This window comes from Euleptes europaea, chromosome 8, assembly GCF_029931775.1.
Source record: "Euleptes europaea isolate rEulEur1 chromosome 8, rEulEur1.hap1, whole genome shotgun sequence".
NCBI classification, from domain to species: Eukaryota; Metazoa; Chordata; class Lepidosauria; order Squamata; family Sphaerodactylidae; genus Euleptes; species Euleptes europaea.
In genome coordinates this window covers 32,850,049-32,870,862 of record NC_079319.1, presented here as the reverse complement: position 1 = coordinate 32,870,862, position 20,814 = coordinate 32,850,049, and the positions used below count along the sequence as shown (strand labels likewise).

The 20,814-nt window shown below is 41.3% G+C and overlaps 1 protein-coding gene across 1 annotated transcript in view; it reads left to right on the top strand.

Annotated features, from left to right (window-relative positions):
* ZBTB10 (zinc finger and BTB domain containing 10) overlaps positions 1-19,486 on the top strand; it is a 32,430-nt gene extending 12,944 nt beyond the window's left edge. The window contains exons 3-5 of the mRNA XM_056854842.1: positions 8,403-8,540; positions 9,955-10,127; positions 16,915-19,486. Coding sequence (XP_056710820.1) covers positions 8,403-8,540; positions 9,955-10,127; positions 16,915-17,220 — 617 coding nt within the window. The 3' untranslated portion in view covers positions 17,221-19,486. The remainder of the gene's footprint in view (positions 1-8,402; positions 8,541-9,954; positions 10,128-16,914) is intronic.
* The last annotated feature ends 1,328 nt before the right edge of the window (positions 19,487-20,814 follow it).

The window sequence follows — 20,814 nt, the reverse complement described above, 5'->3', positions numbered from 1 at the left end:
TCATAGGTGGATGATAAAATATTCTGTTACCAAAAGTTGTAGAATAGCAAAGGAGATAGAACCTCACTTTCTTAAAAATATATGGTCATCTGCTTGGCTTTCTGTGTCTTCCCTCCCACCTTTGGGGAAAAAAGTTTTATCTGTGTGCGTCCCCCCAGCATAGCCACTTGCCTGCCATCAGCACCCCCCACCCCCTTCAGAAGTTCCCAACAAAAGCAAAGAAGAGCCGGCAGCCATTGAGATCTGTTTGCAGCAGAACTTCTAGCAAGGAATTAGCGGTGTGCTAGAGGTTTTGCAAGGCATTTGTTTTAAGGGCTAACATCCCCTTTCCCTCCTTCTTTTAAATTCTAACAGAGTTTACAGGCTAAGGGCTGCTGGAGCTTTAGTTGGCAGGAGCAGACTTAAGGTTGCTATGGTGCCCTGGCATGGGGATTTTTTGAAACCTGGGATACATAGATAATCTTTTTGTGTGTTGGAAGGTTAATTTTGTTTTGTACTTTAGAATCACCTATTTGTGATGAAATGGCTTGTTGGGTTTCTTTAACTCGTGTTTCAAGTGAAATTCACTGGTGAAGTTTGACACAAAGGACCACCTTTTCCCTCCCTCCCTCCCTCCCTCCCTTTCCCTTCCTCCCTCCCTTTCCCTTCCTTTATTTGCTTGTTTCCTTCCTGTTCCTGGTTTCCTTCCGTTTTACCCGTGGATCTGTGGCATCTCAGCTGCTGTCGATCACCCTATTATCTTTTTGGACTTTTTTACATATTAAGGTCAGTTCAGCCTACAGGAAGACATGTAGTTCTGGATGCCATCTAGAAATTAGCAGAAATAAGACTAGGACTTTAAGTTATGTTTTAATTTTTTAATGTAAAAACCATGTTGTATATTTATTATGTTGTGAAACTGCCCTGAGCCAGGCTCTGCATAGGGAGAGCAGGGTATAAACTAAACACCTGTTGAAGTCCTTTAGCTTTCCACTTGTTTAGGTGCTGGAAATAGTAGCATATTCACAAAGGAGCAGTTTGGTGAGTCTTGATGTTATAACAGAGCTTACATTATCACCAAAGTCTGTCTTATTTCCTGTTCCCTTCTTTTAAGCATTCTCATTTGCTTTGATATGGCCTTTCTCTCTAGGAAATACTGAAATCAGTGTTGTAGTGATTTCTGAGCAGTCGTTAGCATATATAAGGGCACATGGTACAATTTTTAAATACCTTATGTTTTCATAAAATTCTGTGTGTGGGAGGGAATACAAATATTAATAACTAAAATCTGATGTGAAGAAACTGGCATATTGGATACAAATTAGTTACCATCTTCCATTGCAAGTACTAGTTCAAAAGACTTAATATTTCACAAAATACTGCTTAGGAGCTTGATTTTTGACACTTAGTGTTATTATATCTTGAGTACTGCACCATCTTCAGTTCCTTTTCATATAATATGGGAGAAAAAACAAGAAATTACTAGACATTGGTTTGGAGAAGTGCTACAATCCAAAATATAAAAAAAAACCTGTTCACACCTTGTAAATGCATACAGGAGCAAGTGTGGACAACAAATGGAATGGAGGCAAAGACTAATGCGCTTTCTGGTATCATTCAGTCTGCTTGAATTAGATGGTGATTCACATCTGAGTATTCTCTTTATGTGTGTGTGTGAAAAGTGCCGTCAAGTCGCAGCTGACTTATGGCGACCCCTTTTGGGGGGTTTTCATGGTAAGAGACTAACAGAGGTGGTTTGCCAGTGCCTTCCTCTGCACAGCAACCCTGGTATTCCTTGGTGGTCTCCCATCCAAATACTAACCAGGGCAGACCCTGCTTAGCTTCTGAGATCTGATGAGATCAGGCTAGCCTGGGCCATCCCTGACTTGATACTGCTATCTTGCATCAGTTCTTGTCCCCTTATCACAGGGGTGGGGAACCTTTTTCCTGCCAAGGGCCATTCGCACATTTATAACATCTTTCGGGGGCCATACCAGGTGTAGATCTCCGGTGGGGGGGGGAGGCTAGGGTTGCCAGGTCTCCAGCCACCACCTGGAGGTTGGCAACCCCAGGGGAGGCCACCCAGAGAAGGCCTGCAGGGCGCCCCCCTCCCCCCTCCCAGGTGGGAGGGCAGCCAGCGGTGGGCCCCAGAAAACGAGGCGCCAGGGGGGCGCAGCCCACAGCCGATTGGCAAGGGAGGAAGGAAGAAAGAGGAAAAGGGAGGGAGGGAGAAAGAGAGAGAAAGGAAGAAAGAAATGGAGAGAGGGGAAAAAAGAAAGAAAGAAAAGGACGGAGGAAAAGAAAAAAAAGGACAGAGGGAGACAAAGAAAGACAGAAAAAGAGGGAGGAAGAGAAGGAGAGAAAGGAGAAAGAGTGACAGAAAAAGAGGAAGAGAGAAAAGCCTCCCTCCCCCCCACACACACACACCCACGCATGCCGGCCTGCGCGACCGGGCCCCAGCCCCCCTACCTCCCTACCCACACACACACACCCGGCGGCGCACGGAGCACCAAGCAACCAGGCCCCAGTTTCCGTGCACTCCCCCCCCCAGAGTCCATAAAAGCCCCCCCTAAGCCCAATCGGCTCCTGCATGCATGCTCTGCCGCCGGGAGCCTCCGGCCTCTCTCCCCCCCCCCTGCTCAACAGTCGACAGGCAGCGAGAGGGGCTTACAATGTGCCGCAGCGTTCCTGCACGCCGCAGCTGTAGGGGGCATCCTTGGGGGAAGAGCCCCTCCCCCCCCTCTCGTCGACCAACAACCAACAGTCGGTGAGAGGAGGTCCAAAGGGCGCTGTAAGCCGTGGCCCCAGGAACACCCTTGGGGAGGGCCGCCCTGCGCCCTGCCTCCGCGGCAGGGTTCCCGGAGCTCCTGAGGGCCACAAAAAATGTCCTCGGGGGCCGCATACGGCCCCCGGGCCTGAGGTTCCCCACCCCTGCCTTATCAAGACTCTGACCCCACGGCTGTACTTTCCCTGGCAGCAGCATTGTCATTGTTGCTGCCTTTCCAAACTTGCTTGGGTTACTTCTGTGGTCAGTAATTTTAGAATGTTTAATGTGCCAAGTCTCAGAGTTTAATTTTGGCTTCAGTAGAACTAATCTGGGCTATTTTATACTTCTGTAGTGTTGTTGGAAGTGTAGTTGGTTTACTGTTGCGACTTACTAATACAATTCCTAATGCCATCCACTCCCTAATACAAGTATATTGCTGATGCAGTTTTGTGACCGTGTAGCCTTTCTTCTACTCTTTCCTTTGGCTCCAGACTCCTTGGTCCTTCACTTCTCCTGTTAGCTTTTTGTGCTGCTGCCAAATTTAAAAAGCCTGGAAGAGTGTGCCAAATATTTCTTTAGAGTGGCACCATCATGATCGATCCCTTAATGGATTTAAACAGTTTCTCTGGGCAGCTGTATTGAAGGAAGAAGAGAGAAAACCTGTGATGTAGGGAGGTTTTCCCAGCAGTACATTCATACTTTGTGCTGTTTTCTCCATAAACTGGTCTAATCACACATGTTCATAGTGTAGCTGAGTGGTTCTGACTGTTCATGGGTATGCATACACTGTTCATGGGTATGCATATAAGTTCTGAGACTGTTAAGTAGGGGAGGTGGCATGGGTGTCATTCATAGGGACACTATTTCACCCTTCAGATACTTCATGAAGAATCTAACGTATATCAAGGGTGTTTATTTGTCTCCTGGGCTTGAATCATTAGTGTGCTCTATAGCCCCTGCCTAACAAGCTTTCTAATTGAGCTGACCTCTGAGGCAGCATTGAGGTCCCCCTGATTTTCGTCCTAGGGAATTTTAACTTCTGCACAGAGGTTGCTTTAACTGGGCAGCCAAAGAATTCATGGCGGTCATGACAATAAAAACTATATGTGTCTGGGGCAGTGTGAATAAAAATCAATGACTTGTGTTTTTTTTTTAAATTAAAAATCAGATTAAAAATTTAAAAATCCAATCTGAAGATGACTTTTAATTATTATACATTGTAGCTCAAAAGTATGGAATAGGGGTTATTAATTTGTAGTTCTATAGTATGAAACTAAATGAATATATTATGCTTAAGAAAATTTTGTGAACGAGTTCCAGTAATTAATGGATTAGGAGCCCAGTTTCATGATGTTCCGGAGCCTTCTGTAAAAAAAATTTAGGAACTGGTACATCATTTCTCCCCATGAGGGAAGTGTTCAATCTGGAGGATACCAGCACAGGTGCTTAGTTTTGTAGTTCTCAAAATGAAAAGTTACAAAATAATTGCTATGTAGAAATGTATAGCATGCACTTCTAAAAATGAAATCTGCATCTGTCTCTTGAGTTGTCAATATATTTTAAGATTACAAAACCCGGCAAGAATGGATTTCTGTCTAGAACACCAGGAAAATTGAGTCTTCCAAACTAGAGGTTTGCCTTGGTCTGGTGCCATGTATACAATGGATTTGGACTTTAATTTCAATGAGACTAGGGCTGCCGTTTGATTTTTATCCCAGAGAACTATTCCATTGGCATGAATAGATGACTGTCTGGTGAAAATTGGGCTTTTGGTCACTATTTTCACTTGGAGATAGAAGATATCGTGGTTGAGATGAATCACCCATTTGATATTGAGGTGGCACTATCTTCTTGCGTCTTGTTCTTGTGGAGGGAAATCTCCACTCAGATTGTCTCCTGTCTCTGGTGAAGAGTGCAAGGTTTGGAAGGTGCTCCAAGATACTCTCAGCCTTTCCTTCTGTATCTTGCTTCATTTTTTTCTTTTCTATCTGCTGGGACATGGGTGCCCTGTAAAAAAAAAACCAACGCTGTACTTTATTCTTGCTACCTGGGACTGCTGATGAATGACAGGGCAAACTGAAGTAGAGCTCTTAGAATTTTTAATCTGGGAGGACTTGAAGGTGATGGGGAAACACAGATGAATAAGAGGCATGCCTCACTGATGGATTTTTGGAATTGAGTCCCCTCAGGGGGACGTTAATCTGCCCCAGTGTCTGATGAGAAAAAATGGTTGCCAGCTGCATAGGGTCCCAAGATGAGGAAAGTGGTCATCTTAAATGTTTATGGGTCCAGTTGGTTTTTGGACAGCCTTTGGCAAGGCTGGGCCTGGCTACACTGCTAAAGTCCTAATATGCTTCAGGAATAGCAAGTGGACTTTAGCAGTACCAGTGAGTCAAAGGCATCCTCATTCTGTCACAAAGTCTTATGTATTACCATAGTTCAGTGAGCTGCAGGGTAAGATGGCAAGGATAAATGAGCAACTGAACAAATCTGACCAAATGCGGACTAGAGTATATTTGAAGCCCAATTTCAGAGTCGTTATGGCAGCAAAGAAATTATTTGCCCTCACTGCATCTGCCCTGTCCACCTGAACTACCTCTAGAGGTTCAGATTACTATATCTTGATCCCTTACAATCTGACTCAGAACCTTCAGTAGGTTGCTTTAAATCTGTTAATGTCATGACTTCTGTTTTTGACCTATGACCATTGTGGTGGTCCTGGTCATTGAGAAGAAATTAGTACTCTAGATTGTAACTAACCTAGTTGAGGGATGGTGTAATCTCACTCAGTTTAAAAGAAGCCAAGGCCTTTTATGAAAGAACCTTCCCTCAATATGGACAGCTAATCTTTCATTTCTAGTTTCTAATCTTGCACTTGTTGGGTGGGCATTGGCTAAGCTTTAGGTATTTCTGTATGACACAGACAACCTAGATCCAATCTGGTTTCAACCCTGAGTTTGGTATTGTAATTTCCTCTGTTCTGTTGCATTAGGTCAGTGGGTGAATTGTGTTCTTGTTGATCCTGATAGATCTCTCAGTGGTTTTTGATACCACTTACGTTGATTGTTTCTCTTTTACTGGGGTGGGGTCCAGAAGGTGATTTTAAGGTTCCTCTATGTAAGAGCTCACTTGTAAAGTCACCTTGGGTTTGATACACTCCCTATACCTGCTGACATCTATATGAAGTTAAATCTATATCTAGGCCATCCTCTGCTCCTGAGAAGCTGAGGTGGCCATGGCATAAATTGCATCTTTGCAGAATGAAAAGTTGGAATTTGCTTATGTGTTTTGTTTTGTTTACTATTTTAGCATTAAGTACATTGTTTAGAACTTAGCATACAAAAATATATTACTTTGGTTTTCTACATAACTGAATTGTGACTATACCAATAAATACCTGCAAACTGAGGCAGCTATGCTATCTTACAACATACATATTAATTCTTGTCACCTGAGAGGTGTGTGTGTGTGTTGAAAATAGAAAATATAAATTTTATAGTAAACGAGAGTTGTTTGGATGCCAGCAGTCTCATACAGCCACAATAAGAACAGTGGTATATTTCATTACTAAGTGAATGTCATGAAACTGAAAACATTGAATTCTTCAGTAGTCTATTATTATACATATTATAGTATTTTGTGAACAAAATTAGTCATTGGTTCTTGTAGGTTATCCGGGCTGTGTAACCGTGGTCTTGGAATTTTCTTTCCTGACGTTTCGCCAGCAGCTGTGGCAGGCATCTTCAGAGTAGTAACACTGTCCTTCAGTGTTACTACTCTGAAGATGCCTGCCACAGCTGCTGGCGAAACATCAGGAAAGAAAATTCCAAGACCACGGTTACACAGCCCGGATAACCTACAAGAACCAATGAACTCTGACCGTGAAAGCCTTCGACAAAATTAGTCATGTTCAAGCAATAAATATATTCTTGACTAAATTTCAGCCAGACTAAACTGGCAGCTTCCACCAATCACCCCTTCCTGCAGCAGATCCCTCAAACCCATTCCTCAGGGTCCCCATATGCCCAGGAGCAGGATTTTGTGGATGTCAGTGGGCTATAGTAGGAGGGGAGAAACAGGGAAGTTCTCTCCATTCTGTCATTAGAAAATTTAGTCTGGATTCAACCTTGTGCCCACAATATACACTGGAGTCCTCATTTTGTAATGTTGTGGATTGTTTTGCATTAAAATCTTCATATTACCGGTACTCATTATGAGTGAGTAAAACTGTACTGAAAAGCATTTCACTCATACCAGAAGCCAATACATTTTGTAGTAATTCTTCTTAGGGCACAGTTTATTCTTGGTCTTAAATATCTACATTTTCTTACTCATGTAATAGGTCAGCTTTGCTACTTTTCTGTGCCGTGCTTAACCCAATCCTGTATTAGTGCCACCTCTCTTTTCCTGGCTCCCTGCCTATAGCTCAGATGTAGAAGGGGGAAGGTCCAGTAATGGGGGTAGGTGGGAGAATGACAACTGGTCAGCATCCACTCATTCCTCTGTAGCCCATAGCCACAAAACCCATTTTGTGGGTTCAGGCCTCATCTGTAGAGATAAGAAGCAATCAAATCCTGTTCATTCCTATATATGTATTTTCGCTGAAGCACTTTTAAGTCTACTGCTGCAAGTGCATATTTTGCTGTACTATTAAAATATTGTCTTTGAGATAAGTGTAGGATTTATGTGCCATTGGTAATCTAAATTTTGGGGAGGAAGGGAAATGGAAGGAACACCTTTGAGTAAGCACCCTCTTGGAATCCACATGTTTGGTCACCGTTGGGTTGATGCTACCATGGCAAGAAGGAGAAGGAAATTAGCTAAGCCTTGCCTAGAAAATATTGCTTGACCCTGGCTTCAGTTTCCAGAGAAAAATGGGAATTAAACCCAGGTGCATGAACATAGGCAGCAACTCAGTTACATAGAGCGTGTGCTGTGTTCAAGATTTCACCCACAGTAGGCGATGTATTAAGCATGTGTAGTTCTGCATCAGTTGAAGCTTTTGACAGTACTGCTAATGGCATGTTTGCTAGGGCAGCAATAAACAAGCCAGCTTGTGCTCCACAAATATAGCCTGCTGCTTCCTACATAGTTTCAGTTGATGTGACTTTCTGTCTCCAGGGAGCTTTGGGAGATGGACCTGTGGTGACAGCAGGTATTTCTAATAATATTGATGAGCTCTGGGATGTAGTTAGAGTAGTTGGGTCTTAAGAGAATTCACTAGGGTTTTTCCAGTGAGTTCAGGTACTGTAATTTGATTGGCAGGTCATTATTCTTGTCAAAGTACCCAGTGCGCACTCCTACACTGTCTCAGTTCATCTGCCATACTTCCAGCAAAGGTTTTTCGGTATAAGTGTGGCTGTATGGATCCTATTTCACCTGTGGAGAGAATGGTTTCAGTAGTTATGTTCACCTTTCTGAGGATCATGTCAGCAGGTACCAGACTCCAGTCACTGACGTGCTATTGCTTGTATGAATTTCTTCTTAGGCATGCTGAATGGGTATGTATGTGTTAACCAGCATTGACAGTGGGATAGAGTACCTTTAGCCTGAAGCCATGGCTTAATTCCTAATCATATCTATCTCACATGGAAATAGGTCACTTGTTTGGCTTCAGTAGATAACTTTTTATATGTAACTATTCCTTAACAAACAGGTACTTCTAATGATTTCAAGTTTGGAGTGTTTCCTGCTATCTCAAATGATTTCAAGTATGGATTGTTGCCAGGTACTTCTAACGATTTCAAGTATGGATTGTTACCTGAATCCTGGCCAAAGGAAACATGGGAAAATGGTAAGTAACTTTTATAAACATTTATAGTTGCTTGTTTTCATAATTTATGTATTCTGACTTTTGTGTGCAAGGGTAATGACTGATAGAATTCTTTATTAAAAATCAGCTGCTCAAAGTTGATCTAAGAAATTATTTTAATTGCCACATAAGAGCAAAGCCCTTGTCTAAGTTTCCTAATAAACTGCAGTTTACATAATGTACTTCTTAAAGTGATATGGCTAAGTGTCACTTGATTTACCAAATAGTAAAGTTCTATCTCCAGGATATATTTAGTTGAATAGTATATTGTAGAGTTGAAGAGGTTAAGAAATATGAAGACAGTACTAAAATACTGCTTTTCTAATGCCATTAATTTGTTGAATTGGATCTCAGTTCTTTTTGCCGACACCATCATGTTCCTCCAATGTGTAGGAGGCTGTTTGCACCACAGGTAAGTATCAGAGGAACAGAGTAGTAGGATGCAACTTCTTCCATGAATGTGATAAATGTAGGTTTTGTGGGGAAGTTACTTGTACAGTACTAGTTGTGTCTGTGCAGATAAATATAAATTACATACAGCAGCAGCAACTCATCCTGGCAAAACAGGCATACAAATTTTTTTTCCTGTAAGTGTTTGTGTTGGAGTATGTTTGCTACATATGGGAACATTGAGATTTTTGCTTGGTTCAGACCAGCTGAATTTAGTCATGAACAATCTCATATGTTGCTGAAACCCAAAGCATCCTTCATGTGTGGATGTAAATAACATGTGATGCTACTCTTACATAGTAGACACCTACTCCAGGTCGCTTGCTCTCTACCCTCTGTGTCTAAAGCAAACAGTTTGTTTCTTTAATGGCTTCCAGCCAGTCAAGTATAAAAAACCAACTTGCATCAGCTCTTGGAAGCTGAATACATCTTCATAGAGTAGTTGAGCAAGTGAGCTTACCTTTACTTGCTTAAGACATTCATAACCAATCTCTTAAAGGTACATGCTCCTAGCAAGACAAAGAACCAAATGGAGATTTATACTCTTAAGTATGCATACCCCTAATTGTGTGTGTGTGTGTTAAGTGCTGTCAAGTCACTTCCAATTCATGGTGACACTATGAATCAGTGTCCTCCAAAACATCCTATAATTAACAGCCTTGCTCAGGTCTTGCAAACTGAGGGCCATGGCTTCCTTTATGGAGTCAATCCCTCTCATGTTGAGTCTTTCATTTTTCCTAGCATTATTGTATTTCCAGTGAGTCCTGCCTTCTCATGATGTGACCAAAGTACAATAGCCTCAGTTAATTCATTTTAGCTTCTAGGGACAGTTCAGGCTTGATTTGCTAAACTAATAATAATTGAGTATAATATTTATGAATGACAAAATCCTTCAGAATTGATGATATTGACTTCCTCTTCATACTAAACTGTGTTTTGGTTTTAGGTGACTCATCCTTAATCATGAACAAACTGAAGTGTCCACACTGTAACTATGTAGCCAAATACAGAAGAACACTAAAGAGGCACTTGCTCATTCATACAGGAGTGAGATCTTTCAGCTGTGACATTTGTGGAAAGCTGTTTACTCGTAGAGAACATGTAAAGAGACATTCCTTGGTATGTAACATCCTACAATTGCTACGCTGATGAGTAGAAAAGAGTTTGGTATGGATAGTGAACTGATATACAATGTTGAACTACTGTCAAATTATTTTGTGGACTATGGCAACTTTGATTTTTAAAGATCATATTAGCTTTCATCTAGAATGTCTGTGGGTAGCCTCAATGGTCGAACCAGTTACTACCCACTTCAGAAATACAGAATTATCTGTGTCTTAACATGTACATGCCTGTGTTGTAACATCCCTAGAAATGTAAATGGAAGAAAACCAAAAATTAGGGGGGGAAATTGAAATATGTGCAATACCATACCACATACAATTGGAAGAGTGGGGGGGAAACTGCAGGCTCACCCTGCGGGGCCAGTAAAGCCCCAACAAAGCAGGGAAGGAACGGGGGAGGCTGCAGGAGGCGGCAGGCTCACCCCACGGGCCGGTAAAGCCACGACGAGGCTGGGAAGAGTGGGGTGGGGGAGGCGGCAGGCACACCTCACGGGGCCGGTAAAGCCCCGAGGAGGCCGGGAAGAATGGGGGGGGGAGGCGGCAGGAAGCAGCAGGCTTACCCCACGAGCTGGTGAAGCCCCGACGAGGCCAGGAAGCAGGGGGAGGCGGCAGGAGGCGGCAGGCTTACCCCACGGGCCAGTAAAGCCCCGACAAGGCCGGGAAGAAGGGGGAGGAAGCAGTAGGCTCACCCCGTGGGGCCGGAAAGGCCCTGACGAGGCCGGGAAGAGTGGGGGGGAGGCGGCAGCTTGCCTCGCTTGGCCAGAGAGGGATGTGTGGAGGAGGCAGGCTCGGCCCGCAGGGCAGGAGCCACCCCAGCGAGCCGGGAAATGGACGGGGAGGCTTCGTGGGCCGGAGAAAAGCCTTCCGCGGGCTGCATGTTTGACACCCCTGCTGTAAGTGACTGTAGGGTTGACCTGGGCAACTTCTCTAAGAGACCAGATTATATGAGGGGGTCTGGAGATTAAATATGGAACAGCTGCAATCAAGGCTGCTACCTGTCTGCGCAGCATATTTGCCTTCAATTTTTGGTCAACACCATCTTGCAAAAACTCTGGAAATTGGTGTAATGTTGGGCCAAACACATCTAGATGTTTTTCTTTGCACCACTTAGCATATGCCTTCCAAGAGGAAGAGTTATAAATTCTAGAAGTGGAATTCTTTTAGAGGCTAGCATGGTGTTTGTGACTTGTAGAATATATTGTTGAAGGCTTTCACGGTCAGAGTTCATCGGTTCTTGTAGGCTATCCGGGCTGTGTGACCGTGGTCTTGGTATTTTCTTTCCTGACGTTTCAACACCCTCTGAAGATGCCTGCCACAGCTGCTGGTGAAACGTCAGGAAAGAAAATAGCAAGACCACGGTCACACAGCCCGGATAGCCTACAAGAACCGATATTGTAGAATAGTCTTTCCCTTTCAGTTTCCATGAAGTTGGTGTAGCTATGCTGCGTCTGGGTGCCATGGTGGCCCATGTTGAAGCATGCCCAGACAGGTTAGAATCTTCCAAGGGTCCTCTATTGATAATTCAACTGATGCTGAAAACCAGGGTCTGTGTAGCCAGTTGGGGGCTATGCAGATCAGGGTAGCTTTTCTTACCCGTTTCTTTGGGATCAGCAGAATAGGCAGGAAAGCATAGAGGTGGCCCAGTGGTCAGGGCATCTGTTTGCTCTGCTCCTGCTGTCTGTAATCTGGAGAAAAACCTGGGCAAATGGTGATTGATATGTGAGGCAAATAAGTCCACTCCTGGGTTTCCAAAGCTTTTTGTAATCTGAAGAAAGATTTCAGTCTTATTTATAACATTTGAGAGAGACCATTTTGTTGTCTATTTAGCCAATCCTGTAGCATGTTCTGTTGGCCCTTCATGTGTTCTGCTGATACAGTTTTGAGGTTCTTTTCTGCCTAAGACGTGATCTGTGCTGTAGATGACTTGGACCTGCCCACTTTGCTTATGCAGGCGTTCACCAAGATACTTTATGTTCTTATCAATATATGATTGTTTCTGATAACGTTTCGGAACCTGAGTAATGCTAGTCTTATTGCTCTGATCTCGAGAAGGTTGATCATCTTGACAGGTTGCTACCTAGCCTGTCAGGCTCACATCTGTAAACACCTGGATTATGCTGGGCTTTATATATTAATTGCCCTTGGCACCAGACGATGCCCTGTTGTAGCAGGTAGTTGAGATCTTCTCCACTCACACAGAATGCCTACCATCCTCTCTACCTCTCTCTCTCAGGTTCAAAGTTACAAGTAGGTCAGGCCGTCACACATTTCACCTCTCAGGTCCTCTTGTCTTACTCACAGAGACATCAGCAGACAGGGCAGCCCACCCCCTTTAATAACAGGCCCTCACCCAAACACTTCAGAGTTATTGGGGTTGGGGGTTCAAACACTGTTCCACTCACATGCTGCCACCTTTTATTTATATCCTAAAACATATAGACTTTCACTGGTATGTGTGTATGTTTCTTTCACTGAGACATACAGCCAATAGGGTTAAACAAACAAGGAGTTAACTTTTATTTATGGTTTGAACATAGCACTGAAGAAAGTCAGGTAGATGTTACATTGTTTCTGTTCCCTTAAACTTTTGAACTGTTTCCCTATTCCAACATTTGGGATCTTTTGTTACAAAATTACCTTTCTTTCCATTTAGCTTTAAGCTGATCTTCGCCTCTGCTTCTCTCAGGCAGACATGTCCTTTTCCCTCTTAACTCCCTAGCTGCCAACTCCCAACCGCTCTCGTCACTGCCGTTTTCTGTCTCTCTCTAACATTCTGTCAGCTCTCATTGGTCGCTCTTAGGGAGAGGTGGAACCTAACCTGTCCATCACACTGCTCTTGGATGAGGTGATAAGAAACACATGGTAGGTTAAGCCTTGAGAGATGGCTAGAGTGTTCGTGTGCATTTGTTCCAGGCTCAAAGATCTGATCAGGAGGTCATCACGATGTGGATGAAAACAGATTATTTTATTACAAAGAAGTGCTGCTGTTGTGGCTAACCCAAAGGGAAGTGCTTTGAACTGGAAGTTTATGTTGTTGTATGCAAATCTCAGAAACCTGCGGTGAGCTGGGAGAATGAGAATGTGGAGAAATTCCTGGGTGAGGCCTTTGCGATCAGAGATGATGTGGCTGATACCCTCACTGCAAGGACTGTAGCCGCACAAGATTCTTCTGAGAGCGTAATCTAAGTTATGGTCTGGTTGGTTGTGTAGAGATCCTTCCCCATCTTTGGTAACCAGGCCCCCTGCGAAAAGGGCTACAGCAGGGGGCATCTATTCATGGTACCTGTAAAAATCCATACTATTAGTAGGCAGAGAAAAAACCCTTTTTGCTAGATTTTGTTTATTGGAAAGAGCATTAGCCCATTCCTCATTTCAGTCTCAAATTCTAGAAATATTACCTTTTCCACACCAGGTAACCTGAGGGGGAATTCTTTATTCTCTTGGGGTTGCCTTTAGAATTTGTCTCTTCTTTGCCAGTTTCTGGGGGTTCTGAGAGATTCCAGTGCTATCACAGCCTTGGATAACAGCCCCTATAGTCCTCTTGGTTATTTCCTCCTAAGACATTTCCCCTTATTCCTTATAAGAAGAATTGTCTGGGTTGTCTTGAATCCCAGGAGAAAGGGCCTGGGTTTTTGAGAGATGGGTGGGGGACTATGCACTGCTGTAGATTTCTAGGGCTTCCTGTCTCTTGGACAGTGACACCCATTTCCTCAGTTTGTTTCCTGCAGGCTTTTAGTAGGAGCTGCTCAACAAGGCTCCTACAACTCAGCAAAAGACTCCTAATATCTCTATTCCTACCTTTCTTTTCTTCTGTACCTCTCCTTTTCTCCTATTTACTTTTCTCCCTCCTCTCTGAGGCCAGCGCAGCTGAGACAATGGAGGATGCAGAGAATTTCAACAGAACCTTGGATGGCTTCATCTCCAAGGAGGATGGGGACCCTTATCTACTCCCAAAAAACAAGATGAAGGGACTACTCCCCAGTGTGGTCAAGCAGGCACACTCACAGATTAGTTAACAGCAGCAGATAAGCAGAGGTGGAGAGAAGAATACATTACACAATTGACCGTGCCTTGGAGAATGCCTCTTTAGCAGCTGCTGATTTTGCTAATAAAAACCTCTGTACCAATAAAAACAGTGGACATTGGGGCTCAGTGCTTATGGCCACAGTGAAGCAGTCAAGGAGTCAGAGCACCACCATGAATCAAAGTAGAGACTCTTCCCCTCCCTCCCAGGCCACATTTTCTGGATGCCTCCCAAAGATAGCAAGCTGTCTATGGTGAGAAGTTTAAGTCCCTGTAAGATCCTCCTCCAGATCATGTTCTCCTCTCTTGTATAATTTGGATGGCGGAGCAGTGAGGATTCTTCACATATGGGGCAGGTTGTGGGGCACTGGTCCAGGTAAGACAGGAAGCCTAGAAGACTCCTTGATGGACAGATGGGAATTACCCATGTCAAGATGCAGAGCCGCCTCCTCAGAGTGAGAAAGAATGTGTTTCAGTTATGGTAGTGAGAGGTGGTATGAACATTGTTTTACAGCTAAAATTTCACTGGTTCAGGAATTACCAACATTTTCTTTAATGAGAGTTCCTGAGTAATGAAAAACATCCCAGGCTACTTTCCCCTCCCTGGCATGTTACCATGTTTTATTCTGAGTAGGAAATGCACCAGAAATGAAGCTATCTTCTGAGCAGCACACAGCAAGATCCTTGTGAAATTAAAGGTTTTTTTTTAAAAGGCCACAGCAGATCTTTTTGGAACCTTTCCTGGGTTTTCTAAGGACTACAAAAGCTACCTGTTGGAGACTCTTGCTGGGAAAAAAGTTAAACTGAAATAAGGAGTTGCTTAGAAACAAGAATCTGAAAGTGTGAGAACTGATGGCCTTTTGCTACTTAAAAAAGAGGACAAAACCTCAGAGGTGTGCTAAAACAAGTTTACTATGGCCCAACACAAGTCTGCATGCACCAAAGTAATTGCTTGAAAGTGAGTTGGTATTAGATCAAGTTTTTTGGGCTCTGAAGGTGATCCTTTTCAGATGAAAATGCACTGGGCCCTAAAATTTATTTTGGGGTACATTTGAGAGTTTTGCCTCTTTTGTTCTGCAACTGGTGTTTTGTTTGTTGTGGCTTCTTTCTGCTCTATATTAATTGCAAGTGTTCAGCTTAGCTTGCAATTTGTGCCAGTTTTATACAGCAAGTATATTTACATTTTGATTTAGGATCTCCATGTATATCTTTATCACACAAATGTGAAATAAAATCATACAGACATTTTCTTATATTCTACTAGGCAGAGAAGCTCGTGAAGCTTGTCCTTGGCATGGAGGTGAACGTTGTCTCTCCCAAAATATCACCTGTGCTCCAGGTGTAGAACAGTGTAGTTGTTCCTTGTCTTTACTTCACTTTTGAGCTATAAAGAATTTCTCTTGCATTGTCTACAGCAGAAGAGATTTATTCACTATAAACCTATCTGGAATGTTGCTGTTTCCATAGGAATACTCCTTTGGTCAAATAGCCAATTTAACTTGCTGAGGGTAATCTCTTTGAACAGCTTACACCAAATGCACAATCAAAATATTAAACATATATTGAATAGGTACATTTATTGGGAGGCAATGACAAGCTGGAAATCCTCATTGAGTGTACATTCAGTTGCTATCTAATTTACCCATGGTGATATTTGAAATAGGTCATAGATATATATTATCTCTTCCCACTGAAGTCTGCATTGATGGGCACAACACTTGTCATGCTCTTCTCAAAAGTTCCATAATGAGAAATGTTGCTGCACTGCTCACATTGGATGTAAGATGAATGCTGATTCAGCTTCCAGTGTAGTATCCTTATCCTGTTAGAAGAGTTGGTTTTTATATGCTGACTTTCTCTACCACTTAAGGGAGACTCAAACCGGCTTAAAACCTTCCCTTCCCACAACAGACACCCTGTGAGGTAGGTGGGGCTGAGAGAGAGTGACTTGCCCAAGGTCACCCAGCTGGCTTCATATGTAGGAGTGGGGAAACCAATCCAGTTCACCAGATTAGCCTCCGCCACTCGTGTAGGAATGGGGAATCAAACCTGGTTCTCCAGATCAGAGTCCACTGCTCCAAACCACCACTCTTAACCACTACACCACGCTGGCTCTTGTTAACCAAATTATTGTGATATGGATCATGTTTCAGGTTCTCTAGCTATTAGGATTAGAAACATGTAGGTAGTAGCATCTCTGGTAGCTTTAGGACAGTGCTGGTATTTCAGTGCTTTCAGTAGCTATAAAGACATACTTTCCATGCTTAATATTTCAGTACCTCTGAAAGAACCTTTTATCAATTAATTCCATTAGTTTTATTGCTTCCTTCTACTGTACTATTGTGAGACCTGGTTAACTAAGCTAATATCTATTTCTCTGCTAAGCTGTGTTAGCATTTATCCCTAATAAACTTGTATTTATTCAATGACACTTTGTTTTATAGCAAAGCAAAAAAAAATAAGCTGGGTTTAAAAACCAAAGTCTAAGAGTGCTATACAAGTCAGCATATTAAAAAACTAGGCCTGTATAAGTGCTGCAAAGGCTTTTCTTGCTAAGACCAGGACTTTCATCCAACATAGCCAGTCACTTAATCTATTTCTAGAACTTGGTAAAAGAAGGAAACAAAGTTCCAAGATAAACAGCATAGATCAGGGACTATTGATAGAATGTTCTAGATTACTAGCAGTTGTCAAAGCAAATTTACTAAGCAATGGAGCTGGAAAAAGGTGTTCTGATTTATTGTCCCTTCTTTTTTTAGGTCCACAAAAAGGATAAAAAGTACAAATGTATGGTATGCAAGAAGATATTCATGCTAGCAGCCAGTGTTGGAATAAGACATGGATCTCGACGTTACGGTGTTTGTGTTGACTGTGCAGATAAATCTCAATCAGGAGGGCAAGAGGGAGTAGACCAGGTTCAGGACACAGATTTTCCAAGAGATGAAGAGTTTGAGGAAAATGAAGTGGGAGAGGCTGACGAAGAACTTCCTGATGACGTGGAAGAACAGAATGACCAGACACGATGGGATGAATCTGGGGAAATCTGTGTGCCTTTAGAAGACTGACAGGGCATAATGGCCTTCCAGATACTTTATTTGGACGTCATGTGGATTGACCATGTAGATTTCTTGACTGAAGGCTTGGAAAACATGGTACAGCCTGAATGGAAGTTATGTTGCTGTGAAAATTGTAGGGTCAAAGCCTTATAGCAAAAAAGGATTATTAATTTTTTAAAGATATTTGCACAGGACTGTATAGCATACAGCCATTTGGTTGAATTATAGAGTCCTCACATCTACAGTCAATTATCAAAAGAAAAATGTATTTTTATTATTTATAGGATATAGCTATTTGGTTCCTATTCAAGTATAGTAAGAACTATGCTTGCGTTACACATTCATGTGTCCCTTAACATGAATGAAGCAAATTGCAATCTTGTTTAGAAATACAGATATGGCTCCCTCAGATCCAATCATGGTTTATGAACAAATGTGGCTAATTTGGGCTAGTGACTTCTGTTTCCTGAAAGTGGGCTTTGCCCCACATCCCTTGCCTTCCCCTCAAAATATCAGAATCTTGATTAAATTGATCTACGTTGCTTGGCTGTTGGTCAAGATGTGGTTTATCTTCCAGCTCCTGGAGAACTTAATCAATGATATTTAATTTAGTAATTTCCTTGGTTTTGATTTTGTGAGTTTGCGAAAAGCTAATTTTTCACCAAATACACAATAATGACTTAAATTACAAGGAGGGCTGTGATTGGAATAAACTTTTCTCCTTGCCACTTAAATATTTTATATTAAGACACTTTCTGGCATGGCTGCCCATGTTATTAATTTATATTATGTTAGCACTATTCCTATTGGCTTCTTTTTATTCACTACTGTATACCTCAGTCCATCACAAAGCTTAGAGTCCTAGATTCTGAGGAAGAGTGTCATAGAAACAGTAAATGTCATTGGACTTTTACAGTTTGATTTAAATAGTTCAACCCAATTTGTTTGCCTTTGCCTAGTTCTGTTATGTGGAAAAAAATGGACAAGGTTGTCTCTTTTTTTTTCTTGTGCCCCATTGCTCTTCATTAAAGTGAACACACAAAATAAGTCTTTGCTTCTCTCCTACTTTGGGGGTTCTTTTATATACCAAACAGATTACATTAACTTGGCAGCTTTATTTGCTGGAACCTTTTTAAAAATAATCTTGGTATTTGTTAGTATAATTGATAGAGCTATTTATCCCCAGTGCTCTTTGCTTGTTTTTGGATGAGATGTTGAAACTTGAATTTTTGTAGCCATAAATCTTTTCTAAACTTGTTATATTGTACCAATGATTTCAGGCCTTTTTTCTGAGGGAAGGGAGGGTATTGCACCTTTTTATGCTTAGAATTCTCAACTTCATCTAGTCTGAATGCAAGTGAACTACTTGAACTTGAGTCATTGCATTCAATTTATTGCTATGTCACAATGAATAAATATGCACAGCATTTATCATAACACACAGCTAGGCCAGTGTGACAGTACTGTATAATAATTTGAGGGGGCACCATATTTGAGTTTTAACTTTAAAATGAGTATATTTTCCTATTTTATATCGGTAACTAAATTATGGTAGTTGTGTGGTAAACTTAATTGCTTTGACGGATAGAATCTTAATGGTGCTCATCTGATCAAAGTTGATATTATATATATATATATATATATTATATTTAAAGAGACAGCTTTATTATCCCTTATTTCATTACAACAATGGCTTAATGTTAGACACTGTTTCTGCAGGATGAAACAGATATTGAATTATATGGGTATTAAATTGTAACCTTTTCTATCCAAATGCTTCATTGGTAGATTCCACATCACTGTAAACTTGACAGCTGGGTAGTTCTTGGGTCTTTAAAAAAAACTGAAAACATCTTATTCTCGTTCTAGAATGAAAAGAGTAATGTGTAATTCTGGTGGGGTCCAAAGTAGAAAATAGTGGGGAAAGATAATATGAATGGGAAGTATTTTAAACGTTAAATGTTCTGCTCTGTGAATATGTAAGTTATAGTATAAAGGTTCTTCCACCCCATTTCCCCCCCTTAAAATAGTTTACAATTGCTAGATCTGCCTATGAAAAAAACCTGAAATTCACCTAAATCTGCTTTATTAGAATATACTACTCTGACGCTTAAACTGGACCTGGCTTTACATTCTTAATGTATTTTACTTTTTCTCTTGAAACCGAATCTCCTTTTGCTACTTAAATCATTTATGTATATCTGGTAAATTATGACCAAATTTGTTGTTAGATTGCATACAGTAAATTGAAATATACACTTGGTACACTACAGAATTGTTGTGCTTTTTGTTCGGGCTATATTTTTTGCAAATAATTCTAATATGCATCAACTTCCTTCAGTTGACCTTGGATATTGGTAAGTCTGCATTTTGAGAGTTTCCAGTTTCATCTGACTTGTCAAACAAGTTTCTAATAGCTGTAGTTGTGGGATTTTTATTCATAGTTGTGGGATTTTGACCTATTTCAAACATAATGTTGAGTCACCTAGATTGTTTTATTGGGATATAGCAAAATCTTGAGCAATTGGCATTCTGTGTGTACTGTAGAGTTTTTCCTCCTAGTCAAGTTAACTATCTGAGAGACCACAAAAGACCTCAATCATTTTAAAATTTGAAAAAAAGTTATTGATGCTAGCTATTTTTTTAAGAAAAGGTAGGAATTTATTTCAGAAAAATCTCTCCTTTGAGATTCAGTGCATGCTTAAATTATGCATTCTAGTATTCTTACACATGCACTTGTATTTTATTATTCTTGCATTTGTTGGTCTACCAGGCAACAGGTTGAAGGAACTACCTGATGGCCATTTAGTATCAGATACCTCATATCCCATTCTTAAGCAGAAAGAACAGTGCAGAAAATACTGGCCAGTGGATTCCCTCATTGAAGAGGCTATGATTCAGTGGCAGAATTACATACTTTGTATACAGCAAGTGCCAGGGTCAGTCCTTGACTCTTTGAGTTGATACACATTGGGTAGCAGAGAGCCAACCTAGAATCATGGAGAGTTGCATGAAATGCATTATTTATAACTTCGTACAAACTATTTGATATATTTATGGAATTAAAATATTAGTATCTTCATTTTCTATTTAAAAAGCTGCAAATATACGTAATACAAAGGAGAATGGCAGGCTGCTGCATCTTATGCTACCATAGCATGTGTATCTTTAATTTTTGCCCTAAGAGATGTAGGAAGAAATAAAAGTTGAAGGTAGAAAACAAGTTCTGTAGGTAAGGAAAAGTGCATTAATTGGACTGAAACTATGTCATAGTCACAATGCTACCTACTGGACTGGACTGAAAACATCAAACTCTTTAATAATGTATTATTATTAAACACATAGCACACTAACTGTTGCCAAAATTATTTACATTTAACCAAAAAAATCTTGAAAATATTGTCTCTGCCTACAGTATGAGGTTTTTTAAGTGCTTCCCAAAATTTCCATTGGAGAAACTGAGAAAGTTCTTGGTCTTTTTCATGCTATACATTTTGAATGTGAAAAATCTTGCCTTAAGAAGCTTTTTTGTGCATTCTAAAAGATAAACTATTTCATATGTGTTTCTCTTCAGTGTTCCCCCCAAAATTTCCATGTTTTCTT